The sequence below is a fragment of the Grus americana genome, chromosome 13 (assembly GCF_028858705.1).
Source record: "Grus americana isolate bGruAme1 chromosome 13, bGruAme1.mat, whole genome shotgun sequence".
Classification (NCBI taxonomy): domain Eukaryota; kingdom Metazoa; phylum Chordata; class Aves; order Gruiformes; family Gruidae; genus Grus; species Grus americana.
Window position 1 is genome coordinate 3,059,178 of NC_072864.1, and position 12,502 is coordinate 3,071,679.

General features: G+C 54.4%; 1 protein-coding gene across 2 annotated transcripts; it reads left to right on the plus strand.

Annotated features, from left to right (window-relative positions):
- The first annotated feature begins 3,023 nt into the window (after positions 1–3,023).
- On the plus strand, positions 3,024–11,991 carry IRF8 (interferon regulatory factor 8). Of its 2 annotated transcripts, none has more exons than XM_054840120.1 (9): positions 3,024–3,045; positions 4,776–4,950; positions 6,161–6,344; positions 7,370–7,458; positions 7,873–8,029; positions 8,379–8,426; positions 8,930–9,316; positions 9,623–9,738; positions 10,821–11,991. In XM_054840120.1, exons 2-9 carry the CDS (start codon positions 4,777–4,779, stop codon positions 10,995–10,997), a joined length of 1,332 nt encoding a protein of 443 aa, XP_054696095.1. In that variant the 5' UTR covers positions 3,024–3,045; position 4,776; the 3' UTR covers positions 10,998–11,991. The 2 variants fall into 2 exon arrangements, with proteins under 2 accessions (XP_054696095.1, XP_054696096.1); XM_054840121.1 differs by having other exon boundaries at positions 7,918–8,029.
- The last annotated feature ends 511 nt before the right edge of the window (positions 11,992–12,502 follow it).

Genomic DNA, 12,502 nt, shown 5'->3' on the forward strand with positions numbered 1-12,502 from the left:
TCTTGATGAGAACCACCGGCAAAATTAAAAGTTTTAATGACCCGATGTTTAACCGTAACATATAGGATTCCAGGAAAAAAAATTACGGGGGCTTTTGCCTGTCTTTTTAGGTTGAGAAAAGGGTCCCTTTGCTGTCTGTTATTCTACACGGAGGTATGCAGCGGTTAGTGCCTGCAGCACGCTCTGCGCTGGAAAGAGCCGCGAGCAATTAGTGAGATCAAGGACCGTCGCTGCTGCTGCTGGCGTGGATTGAAGGGAAGCTGAGCAAACCGGGTCGATGCTGTATTTAATGGCTCTGTTATCATTTTAGGAAGCAGAAAAAATGGAACTTGTGTACAGGAAAAAAAAAGAGAAGAAAGTTGGTTTTCGGTGTTAATAGGAAGTCATCGGAGATATGTGATAAGCAGAGATTAGCTTTGCCGTAGGTGCGATAACCTCTGCGGGGCACTGCTGCCCCGTCACCTGCGCCAGCCTGGGTGGCTGTGCCTCTTCCCGTCCCACGACTGGGCCATCCCGGGGCTCAAACATTCCCCCTCGAGGAACTGCGGCACCAAAGCGGCTGTTCCGCCTGGAAAAATCCCCCTGAATTTTGGGAATCACAAGGGATGCCCCCCGTAAGCTGCAGCATCACCCATGCCTGGCATCACAGCAGCAGCCATTGCCCAAGTAGCATCTCCTAAACCCAATTTCCCCCAAATTTGAGGAGTATCCCAGGCAAATATATATATTTTTTCCCTTTTTGGCCTACATCAGTTGGAGCTGTGGTAGCTTTCTGGGCACTGGAAGGCAAGCCCTGCAGCAGGTCAAACCAGACTGATTTCCATTTCTTTCTACATCGCTTAGAGTTCTGCACGCGTCGCTGCTCCGCTCTCCCGCGTGATGTCAGCCCTCCCGAAAACCCGGTGCCTCTGGCACGAGGAAAATCGCTCCGCCGAAGTGTGAATGAGCTTCCCGGGGTGCTGCTCGCACACAGGGAAATAGTTTGCAAGAAATTCCCGGCCCCGCTGCCTGCCCTGGGGAGGGTTTCGCATTTTCCCTTGCCAGCCGCTGGCCGGGCTGCGGGGCATCTTGCTCCCTTCCAGCCCGCTGCTGCCAGCACCGTGCAAGGCTGAAAAAAAAACAAAATCCAAAACCAGTTTAAGGGGGTTATTATTTTGTTTTTCTCCCACTGGGATCCCCCTCAGCCCAGGGAATTGAGATTTTGCCTTTCCCGGCTGCCCATGAAGTCGCGGAGCCAAAATGAAGCCGGAGGTGATGGAATCACCCCGCTGGTAGCAGGGTGGCAATTAGTGTCCAGCTCGTCGGGCTCCAGAGGGGACTAAGGGATGGAGAGGCTTGATTATAAGAAGTCCCTTTAAAATATCCCCAAAATTGCCAGAACTGTTACAAAAGAAACAATTTTTTTCCCTGGGGGGGGATGTCTCCAACCAGCGCGGGGAGGCAGGACCGGTGTCGCAGGGCTTGGCGGTGCAACCTCCCCCCAGCAAAACTTAAGCTGTTTCTCAGAAAAAAAAAAAAAAAAAAAAAGAAAGAACGAACCCTCCTAACCGTATCTGATTGCAAAAGATGTTTTTGGCTCTCCCCAAATCTCACAGGGGGGATCTGATTAGGATCAGTCGGGTGTTTAAAAACAAGGGCTATTTACAGCCGTTATTTATTAGAAATGACAGTAAAGGTTGTGTACCTTAGATCATTATTTTTATTATACCATCTGTGCAGCTCCATACATTTCCCATTTCTCTGTATTACCCACATGGGAGTAATTATGGTTTTCTTCCAAGAAATGTGTGTGTAATCTGGTAATCCCAAAAAAACCCCCATCTGAAGTCAGGCTGCAGATGGTCCTTTACGTCCTGCTACGGCCAGCGGCCCCGGCTGGGAACGTCCGGGCTGGGCTGGGGCTGCTGGGTGCTGCCAGGGCACCCATCCCGGCTGGGGACACCATGGGAGGGACCGATCCGGCACCAGGGGTGGACCGGTCTGGGGAGACTGGTCTGGGACTGGGGGGACTGGTCTGGGGCTGGAGATGGACTGATCTGGGACTGGGGAGACTTGTCGGTAACTGGGGACAGACCAGTCTGGGACTGGAGACAATGGTCTGAGACTGGGGGATGGACTGGTCTGGGACTGGGGAGACTGGTCGGTAACTGGGGATGGACCAGTCCGGGACTGGGGAGACTGGTCTGGGACTGGAGACACTGGTCTGGGACTGGGGGGATGGACTGATCTGGGACTGGGGAGACTGGTCAGTAACTGGGGACAGACCAGTCTGGGACCAGGGAGACTGGTCTGGGACTGGAGACACTGGTCTGGGACTGGGGGATGGACTGATCTGGGACTGGGGAGACTAGTCGGTAACTGGGGATGGACCAGTCTGGGACTGGGGAGACTGGTCTGGGACTGGAGACACTGGTCTGGGACTGGGGGGATGGACTGATCTGGGACTGGGAAGACTGGTCGGTAACTGGGGACAGACCAGTCTGGGACTGGGGAGACTGCTCTGGGTCTCGGGATGGACCAATCTGGGACTGGGGAGACTGGTCGGTAACTGGGAATGGACTGATCCGGGACTGGGGAGACTGGTCTGGGACTGGGGATGGCCAGATGTGGGGGTGGCTGAGCTCAGCCCGGGGATGGACCCGCCGGGGGCCGCAGACGGACGGGACCCGGGGTCCCCCCGGGATGCACCGGCCCGGCACAGACCCACCGGGGCGGGTCCCGCCCGGCCCCGCCCCCGCCCCGCCCGGCCCCGCCCCCGCCCCGCCCGGCCCCGTCCCCGCCCCGCCGGCTGATTTCTCGGAAAGGCGCGCGCTTCAGAGAAAGCGGCTCCGGCCGCGCGCGCCCCACTGGGCGTCTTCCCATTGGGCAGCCGGCGACAGAGACGACTTCCCATTGGGTTGAGCGCGCATGGGAGGGGGGGGCGGCTGGCTATTGGCGGGACGGCGCGGGGGGGCGTGGTTGTTGGCGGCCCCGCCCCCTGTGCCGCTATAAAAGGCGGGCGCGGTGGGCGGCGCGGCAGCGGCGCAGAGCGGTGCAGGAGGGCAGGTACCGGTAGTGTGCGGCCCCGGGGTGCGGGATGTGGCTGTAGGGTGCTGGGTGGGAGGGGGGCGCGGATGCGGGGCGAACCCAGCCCGCTACCACCGTCCCCGTGCGTGCGGGGGCGCAAAGGGCTGAGCCCGCTGGGTGCTGAGCGGCTGCCGGGGTCGTGGCGGTGCTGCGCTGCCCCAAGGCAAAGCCCGGGCTGGATGCGGTGCGGGGTGGGGGTGCTGGTGCGGTGCTGCCTCTGCCAGCCAAGTTTTCTGGCTGCTTGTCCCGCGTGAGGTCGGTGCCCAGCGAGCTGTGCTGGAGCGCTTGGTGTGCGCTGGCTGGTGGTGCTTGGGCACGTCCAGCCTTTGGGGGGGGGGGGGGAAACTGAGCCCTGGCCTCCCCAGTGATGGGGACAGGCTTTTGAGAAAACAGGCTGAGTCAGAGTCCCGTTTCAGCAAGCGTTTCTGAGGCTCTCTGTGCTGGCATAACTCCGGGGTAAGAGGTTTTGCGCAGGAGCGGTGGTGTGCACCCCTGTCCCTCTGGGGAAGTGCCCCGGGAGGTGCTTTGGGGTGTCCTGCTCTGGAGGGGCAGCTGGGATCCAGGTTCCCTGGGATCAGGGTTGTTTGGGTTGGTGATGTTAGCTGTGGTTAGCCTTAAAAGCAGAGGCTGCGCTGCGGATGGCCAGGCGGGTCCGTGTGTCCTGCTGTGCAGCAGTAGGGTAACGGAGAAGGGACAGAAGTTGGTGGCACTGAGCTGGTGTGAGCCTGTGGCAAAGCTGGGGCCACCAGGTCTCAGGCTGTGCTGGGAGCATCCTGGTCTTCTCCCCAAAACCTTCTCATGGAGCAGTAAATAAAAAAAAAAAAAGAATGAGGGAGAGTCAGTCTGGTAAAATTTGGAGGAGCGCTGTGAGCCCAAAAAGCCTGGAGGGTCAGGCTGCTGGCCATTTCTGCCAGGCCACCAGCTCCTAAGTCCCTGCAGGTCTTGCCATGGAGGTGACAGGGGATACTGAGAGGGTTAAGCCTGGTACTTTGCTTCCAGCTGGGTGGGAGAAACTTTCTCCTGGCTTCTCCATGCAATCAGTGGTTTTGGCTAAAAATGACCTGAGGTCCCCTGCAAAGGTGGCTTGATGTCACCCTGCTCCTTCCATGGGTCGGTCCTCTGTTTGAGAGGCTTGGCTGTGTGGCCCCATCCCTGTGGTGACTCTGGGTGCTGCCTGGAACCAGTGCCTGCTCCCCAAAAAGGCAATGCTGCCTCCTCCGGGACAGACCCTTGTGCCAAGACCAGCTGGGGACGGCGCTTGGCTCCATCTCCTGCAGATGCTAACGGGTGTCTGCCCTGGGGTGGCCTGTCCGGTGTCACTTGTTGAGGTGACAGCACAACTGGGCACTTTAATTCCTGTCCATCTGCTTCGTATGTGACTTATCCCGCAGCAAAAAAAGGAGTAAGCAGAGCACCAAGTCAGCTTGTTTTGGTGAGCAGAGCTTTGGTAGAGCTGGAGGGAGAATTTGTAGTAATTCAGAGGAAATCGCCTTGATCTTTTTTCATTATAAAAGAAGCAGGGTGGGATTTTAATGTGCAGATGTTGCTGTGGGACCTGCAGAGCCACCGAGAGCTGTTTGTCTCTGCAGGCAGGGCCACTGCCAGCCGTGCGTGTGGCAAACCGGAGCACGGCACGATCCCTCGTACCCCAGTTGTGGTGGGACGGTGCTGGGGGAGCTAACGGGGCTTGGAACTCTCGCTCCATCCAGGATGTGCGACCGTAACAGCGGGCGGCGACTCCGGCAGTGGCTGATCGAGCAGATCGACAGCGAGATGTACCCTGGGCTCATCTGGGAGAATGAGGAGAAAACCATGTTCCGCATCCCCTGGAAACACGCTGGGAAGCAGGACTACAACCAGGAGGTGGATGCCTCCATTTTCAAGGTAGGGACAGATATTAATACCTCTTCTCCACGATTCCTGGACTTGGCAATGCTGGTTTTTTGCCTTGCTGACAGTCCCGCTGGTGGGAGATGTCCACGCTGTCTGTGGGTTTTGCATCTCTAATCCCTGCAGGAGATGCTTCACCCTGCAATTGGTCTCCAGGCTCTTTTGGGGGTTTGTATTACTCTTTGCCAAATGCTGGTGCCAGGTTTAGGTTTGTTTTCAGCATGTTTGCATCCTGGTCTGAGGATGCACCTGGTGAGGAGGAGCTTGACGTGTTCCTTTTGACCTGCTCTAAATTTCTTATCAGGCTATCCTTGATAAAAGGCTGGATTTACCAAAAAAAAAGACAAAAAGACTTTGCAGGAGGGAAGGAAGGTTTGGATTTCACGGAAGGGGGGGATTTCCAGTTTTGGGGAAAAACTGGAAAATTCCATCCTGAACCAAAAAGGTCAGGTTCTTCCCCTAGGAATTCCCTTTCTCTGCCCCTGCTGCCAAATGTCTGTGCTGGTGAGGGAGTTCACTTTCAGGGCAGTGACAGCTGCTCAGTGGCTGGTTTGGGAGTGCTGAGTTATGAGGATGGCGTTAAATTCAGCCATCTGGAAATATATAAATATCTATAAAATATGTATATTTAAAAAATAATCCATATTTTGCAGTCTCCCTTCAGTGGTAAAACATATTCTCCCACCAAAAGCACAAATGATGTTCTAATCTAAAAAGAAACCAGCTTTTACTTATTAGTCAGGAGCTGGAAAATGTGGCTTACTTTGATATTTATTTTGTTAATTGAGGTATTGCCAGGTCATTAGGAACACCACTGCTTCAGCAGTGATTCCTCGCATCCCCAGCAGCTCCTGACATCTCAGTGCAGAGATGAAGCCACATAATAAGATATAATATAATATAATAATATGATCCTGACCTCTGCTTTTTAAACCCTGGGTGCTGCAGCCCTTCCTGTGCCCGGGTGCATCGCTGGGGTGGGTGGTGCTGCTCTGCACCCAGATGCCCGTCCCCACGTGCGGCAGCCGCGCACGTGTCCGCAGTCTAGGAGCGAAACGGTGAATACCTATGGGATGGTTGAGTGGGTGCAAGGGGCAGAGAGGTGGGGAGAGCAAAATGCAAAATCTCTGCAGCTCCTTTGCCCTGGGGGTTGAGGGGGTTTGCAGAGCTCACGTGGACAATTTGTTTTGTTGCTTTGTTTTAGGCCTGGGCTGTTTTCAAAGGCAAGTTCAAAGAAGGTGACAAAGCGGAGCCGGCCACGTGGAAGACACGACTGCGCTGTGCCTTGAACAAGAGCCCCGACTTTGAGGAGGTGACAGACAGGTCCCAGCTGGACATCTCCGAGCCCTACAAAGTCTACAGGATTGTGCCGGAGGAGGAACAGAAATGTGAGTGCCCCGATGAGGGACTGGCCCCAAGGTGTAGGTCAGTCCTACGAGTCACCACAGGCTTGTGCTGCTGACCTACATCTCATCGGAGCTTCCTGGCCAGGCTCTGCTCTTGTGCCGTGATGCTTTGCTTGTCCTGCTTTGCAAAAGATGTCCCCTGTGTCACCGCAGTGGCAGGAGGGGAGGAGGAAGGACAAGATTTTTTTTCTCTCCCTCCAAACAGCTGCTTAGGGGATAACTGCAGCACTGCGTAAGCTTCCATCCTGTAAGGGTGTTGTAGGGGCAAATCCAAAATTCTTCTCCCCTTGGTTGGGGGTACTTGAGCCCCTTGTCCTCCCAATGCCCGCCCTGGGCGGATGGCATGGAGCTGCAACAAATCCCTTCTTGCCAGCCGTGATTAGAGTAGCAGTAATTTTGCAGAGTGCAGTTGCTGCTGCGATGTCCGGTGTGGCGCAGGTTGCGCTAAGTATATCTCTATTTGTGGTTAGGCATGTGTATGCTTTTTCCTTTTTTTAAAAGTAAAAAACTTGTAAAAAAAAAAAAAAAAGCTCGCTGTCAGGAAATCTGCCTTTAGCATCTCGGTCTCCTCCAGCCATGTTCACACGGGGGGCGTGCTGCTGCTATGCAAATGGTACTGCAGGTTCCCACCGGCAGCACGACTGCGCTCGGGGTGGCTGGTGGAAAAAGGAGAAGCAGCGGCAGCCCCGGTCTCTGGGGTGTTCAGAAAAAAAGACCCCCTGCTCTAGCTCTGTCCCTGCTACCGGCCAGATTTTTGATTTGCCTTGTTGCTGATCACACTGCGTTGGGATAACGGGTTGGATAACTGGGTTTTGGTCCTGAAAAGCAGCTCTGGGTGGAGCTGGAGGGGGCTGCAAGTTCCCCGAGGTGCTGTTACATGGCTCCGCTTCACTGTGGTTCTCGGTTTCATAACTTTCACGGGGTGAAGGGTTTCTAAAACCCAGCGGCGAGATGAGCCGTGGCAGGGGGGGTGGATGTGCTCACTGCATCCTGGCCTCTCCTTCCAGGCAAAGCGGGCATTGCCAATGGGAGCGGCCTGAATGACGTCACAGAGATGGACTGCAGTTCCTCTGCAATCGATGAGCTCATTAAAGAGGTAAGCCTTTGCTGTGGCTGCAGGTTGCCGTGGACTGGTGTCAGGCAGTTGCCCGATGAAGCGTTGCCCCCCTAACATTCAATCTGCAAAGCTTTGGGAGTCGGCCTGGCAAGTGATGCTGGGTTTTGCAGCTCATTCATGTGAGCCGGCGCAGAGGTGGCTGCTGATGAATGGCTTGTGCTTTGATTTGCATCTGGGCTGCTGAGACCTTTGCTGGAGGCTGTTTAGCAGCTCTGTTTCCCTTTTCAGCTGTGTCACCTTGGGCTGCTTCTGCTCAGTCGCTCTTGAGGGTGTTATTTGAGTGTGTGGCCTGGGGAATGCCAAATGTGCTCTTTCTAACCAAAAAAGTTCACTGACCCCCCGTTGGTATTGCTGTGTGGACCCTCTATGATCACTGCAAGTGTCTCGGTGCAGGGCAGGGGCTGTCCAAGGCATCAAACCCACTCTGGTCTCACACAGCCCCCCAGCGTAGATGAATATCTGGGGATCATCAAGAGAAGCCCCTCGCCCCCCCAGGAGACCTGCAGGAACCCCCCGATACCCGACTGGTGGGTGCAGCAGCCCAGCCCTGGTAAGTAGGTGACAGCGGGTGTGGTGGTTAATGGGGCTGAGCTTTTTGTCTGGGGCAGGAAAAACTTACTGTACGGCAATGAATAATGGACAACAGCCGTATTTTTATCTTCCTTATTAAGAGTACTTAAAGTACTAATTTTGAACGCTGTGGTTGGTAGCAGGCACCCGAGCGTGTACATTGCACACGATTAAATGTAAGTGGGAGTATTTGCTGGCATCTCCCGTGGGGGAGCTGGGAAGCCTGATGTGCCTGGGAGAGAAAACCAGAGGGCTGGTGGGGAGGAGAGGGGGAGATCGGGGTTTGGGAGCCGGGCACGCAGGCACAGCTTGGCTTTCTCTGCCCACAGCGTTGCCCCTGATGAACGGATACTCTGGCTATGAGCAGCATCATTCAGGTAAGGCAGCTCCCCTGCTCGGCTGTGGACTGTGGCCATCAAAAGCCCCTCTGGGGTTCTCGTGTGTGGTGGCTAGAAGGTGGCTCTGACTCTGCTCTCTGCCTTGGGGGAGGCTTTGCTCTGAGTTTGGGAGGTCCCGTGCCCCTCTGAGTACCCATGGGGTTTGCACGTTGAGCGGGGACGCATCCTGCCCGTTGTCCTGTGGCCATGGCAAGAGGGAAGCTGCCCTGGGATGCTGGGATCAGCTGTGCCTTAGTGTGGGGAGATCTGCCTGTGACAAGAGAAGTGTGGAGCAAAGGCAGGGGAAGGGGTTCAGTAGTGGGAGCTCTCGCTCACTACCAGGCTGAGTGCTGGAGGAGATGTCCTCTAGCAAGTAGGTCTCCATCAAATGAGCCTTGCTCCTGGGGAATTTTGCTGCTCTCAGGGGGTTTGGGCGTTGCAGGGGAGAGCAGGCAGGGTTTGTCTCTCCCTGATGGGTGGTATGTGTGCCCATCCCCTCCTAGGTTACTCCCAGATGGTGATCAACTTCTTCTACAGTGGGAGGCTGGTGGGCCACATCACCACCTCGTGCACCGAGGGCTGCCGGATCTCGCTCAGCCAGCCCTCCAGCCATGGTGAGAAGCTGTATGCCCCAGATGCCCTGGAGCATGTGCGGTTCCCTTCGGCTGACACCATCCAGAATGACCGCCAGAAGCAGATCACCAGGAAGCTCTTTGGGCACCTGGAGAGGGGTGTCCTGCTGCACAGCAACAAGCAAGGCATCTTCATCAAGAGGCTGTGCCAGGGTAGGGTCTTCTGGAGTGGGAACACCATGGTCTACAAGGACAGGCCCAACAAACTGGACCGGGATGAGGTGGTGAAGATATTTGACACCAGCTTGTTCTTCAGAGGTTTGTAGGAGCATTCATCTCTCTTCATCCATTTGGTGGGGTTGAAAGGGTGGAGCCCTTTGCCTTGGAGCACTTTAAAGTTGTTACTGGTGGGTTACCCAAGTCCTCTGGATGAGGAGCTGATGCTACCAGATCCAGGAAGGAATAAGCTGGCGTCTTGTCATTATCAAATGCCTCCTGGCTGGAGGCTTTGCACAACAAAGCTGGCTTCTCTTGAGCCCACAGCTTGCTGCCATGGCAGGGTGCTTGGTCCTGAAGCTGGCGGCTTGTGGTGGGCAACCTCCAACTGTTCCCTTCTCCTTGCAGAGCTGCAGCAGTTCTACAACAACCAGGGCCGCTTCCCAGACAGCAGAGTCATACTGTGCTTTGGAGAGGAGTTCCCAGACACAGTGCCCCTGCGGTATAAGCTCATCCTTGTCCAGGTACGGAGGGCTGCCCTTTGGAGCTCTGCTGCTGAATTTCCCCTCCACCCCTTGTCTGGACCATGTTGCCATCTGGACCATGTTGCCCTCTTCCTCTCCACCCCCAAAAGCAGGGCTCTAGCTTCAACCCCTGGAGCCACAGACTGTTTGTGTGCCTGTTTGGGTGGGGTGGCAGGTGTGGCATGAGTATTGGCTTAGCTACAGCCTCCCCAGAGGTGCTTGGGCTGTTGCTTGTGGGTCCCCTTGATCTGGGTTGATCATGTTTGCAAAGAAAGCTCCCAAATGGCAAAAGCTTTTCTAAACTGCTGGGAAACCTGCTCTATTCCTGTTCCTTGGCACTAGGACCTCTGCCTTCTCCTGTGGGAAATGGGGGACTAAATACCTGGGATGGTTGAGTTAAGGGACAGCCTGAGCTGAACAGCCAGCAGATGTGGTGGACAGTGGTGGAGTTGAGGAAACCTTCAGGAGGGTGAAGGAGGAAATGGGATGAGAGGGGCAGTCCCCATGGCTCTGGCCAGAAACTTCTCCCTGGAGAAGCTGAAGCAATTGTGGGATCCCAAAGCCTTGGGGTAATGCGTAGGGTGTTTCTGGAGCCTGCACCCAGTGTGGGACCCCTTGGGCCAACAAGGCTGCGGCAGCAGGGACATGGCACAGGGAGGGTGTTCCATCCACCCTTGAGCAAGCAGAGACCCACCAAGTCTGTGAAGTCCTGGAGGGGATTTTACAAGTTCAGAGACTGGTCCTATGCCTCCTTGCATGGCTTTCTGACCTGGTCACCTCTTCTTGCACCAGAAGATCACTCTGCATGTGCCAGGACAGTCCCCTAGCCTGTCCTCAGCTCCCTGTAGCTCTGCTGGGAGAGGAGCTCTTGTGACTGCTTCTCTTTTCCTAGAGGTGCTTGTGGAGTTGGACCTGTTGGCCTGGCTGGACCTGGCCACTTGGGTCTGGGCACAGCTGCTGTGTTGTATCTCTCCCACCCCATACCCTGCTACCTGGGCTGGTGGGGGTGGATGGCAGCAGTGGGAGATGCTCAAAGAGGTTCCTCTTCATTCACTGTCCTCCTAACCTTTCTTTTCGTGTAGGTGGAGCAGCTGTGTGTCAGGCAGATGGTGGAGGAGGCTGGGAAGACCTGCAGCAGCAGCCCCATGCTCCCCATAGCTGATGAGACACAGCATGACCAGGTGTACAGGATCTTCCAGGACATCTGTGGGATGCACCAGCGGCCACTCTTCAGAGAAAACCAACAGATTGCTGTCTGAGCCTCCTTCTCTGCAGACATAGCATGGTGGTTTGGGTTGATCTAGACCCAGTTTGGTCCCACTAGTGCCTAAATTTCCCTTTTGGAAAGTTGGTTCTTGTTCTTTGATTCCAGTCCAGAGTCTGTATAAATACAGCAGTAAAAATTGCCATGAGAAAGTAGGTTGGATGCTTAGGGTCTGTCCTGCAGACACTTTACTGATAGAAATGACTTTTGTACAAGCAGGGTAGTCCATGTCCTGTTGTCTATAGCTAATGGCAGGGGGAGGAGGAGGAAGGTCTGAGCTGTGTGTGAAGGTTAGGGCTGGGAGGGCTTTGTGTTGCCTTTGTTTATGGCCAGTCAAGCAGAACTCAAAATCAACAGCTATAATAACCTGCCCCACCGGTCTGTGACTTGGACCTTGTTCAGAATAGTGATTTGGTAGGAGGTGACTCTTGGAAAAGCCTTAAAATGCTCAAATGTAGGGAATTCTCAAATATCAGGTTTTTTTCCCCAGAGTGTCCTGTTGATAGAGGATAGAGTATGCCTTCCAAGGAGACCCTTCTGAAATTCCTCTGTATTTTTGCTATGAGGTTTATATGTTTATCTGTAATACCAAAGTATTTTGAAATTTGGAAACCAATGCAGAGATTATATATGTAAATGTTGAACATAAGAACCTAGGAATCTTAATTTTTCCTAACAGGAGTTTATATAAATATATAATATCTTTAATTTTAAAGATAGCAGCATAGTGTGAATAAGTTGGCTTCACCCTCCCAAACACACATGTTGGTCTCTCCCAAGCGTGACCAGGCAGCGGCATCCATGTGTAAATCCTCATTAACATGGTTTGTGTGTGCACCCGGCGCTGGGGAGCTGCTTGCAGCTGACACAAACCAGGACTGCACACGTGTGCGTGCTACTAAGCTGCCTATTTATTTTATGCCTGAGGTTTATTAAATTTTTTTTGTAATTTTTTTAATGTTACTGCAATTAAAGTGCTATATTTTGTATTTCTCTTGCAGCGTGGTTTTTGGTTGTAATGGGTGGGGTGTCATGTCTTTGGTGGGAGAATCTGGTATCTCTGACTTGCTCCTGCCTTGGTGGTCTCTGTGGTGGGGTCTGTGTTAAGCCTCTGCTGTCACCTCCCTCCTGCTCTGTAACTGCTCGGCTTCATCTCTGGGACAGGAGAGGAACGAGCCAAAATGCCTTAATGCAATGGAGAGAGGGAAGGGGTGTTGCTTGTAGAGCCTTCATTCCAGGGAGCATGGAGATAGGTTCCTGCTCATCGGCCACACCACTGAGCTGGGTGCCCTTAGCTCTGACCTGGGCTGTGATGCTCCAAGGTCATGGGATTGTGGGGGGTGGTTATTTATGGTCCTGCTCAAAGCCGTTGTAGTCCCTTCACTGCCTGGTGGAGTCTTTCCCCACTGTCTTCTCCATCCACCTTTCTCATGGGGCCTGTCTGGTGGGCATTCTTCGGGGAGAACAAAGGGGCGGGGGGGGGGGAGAAAAAGAGCATCT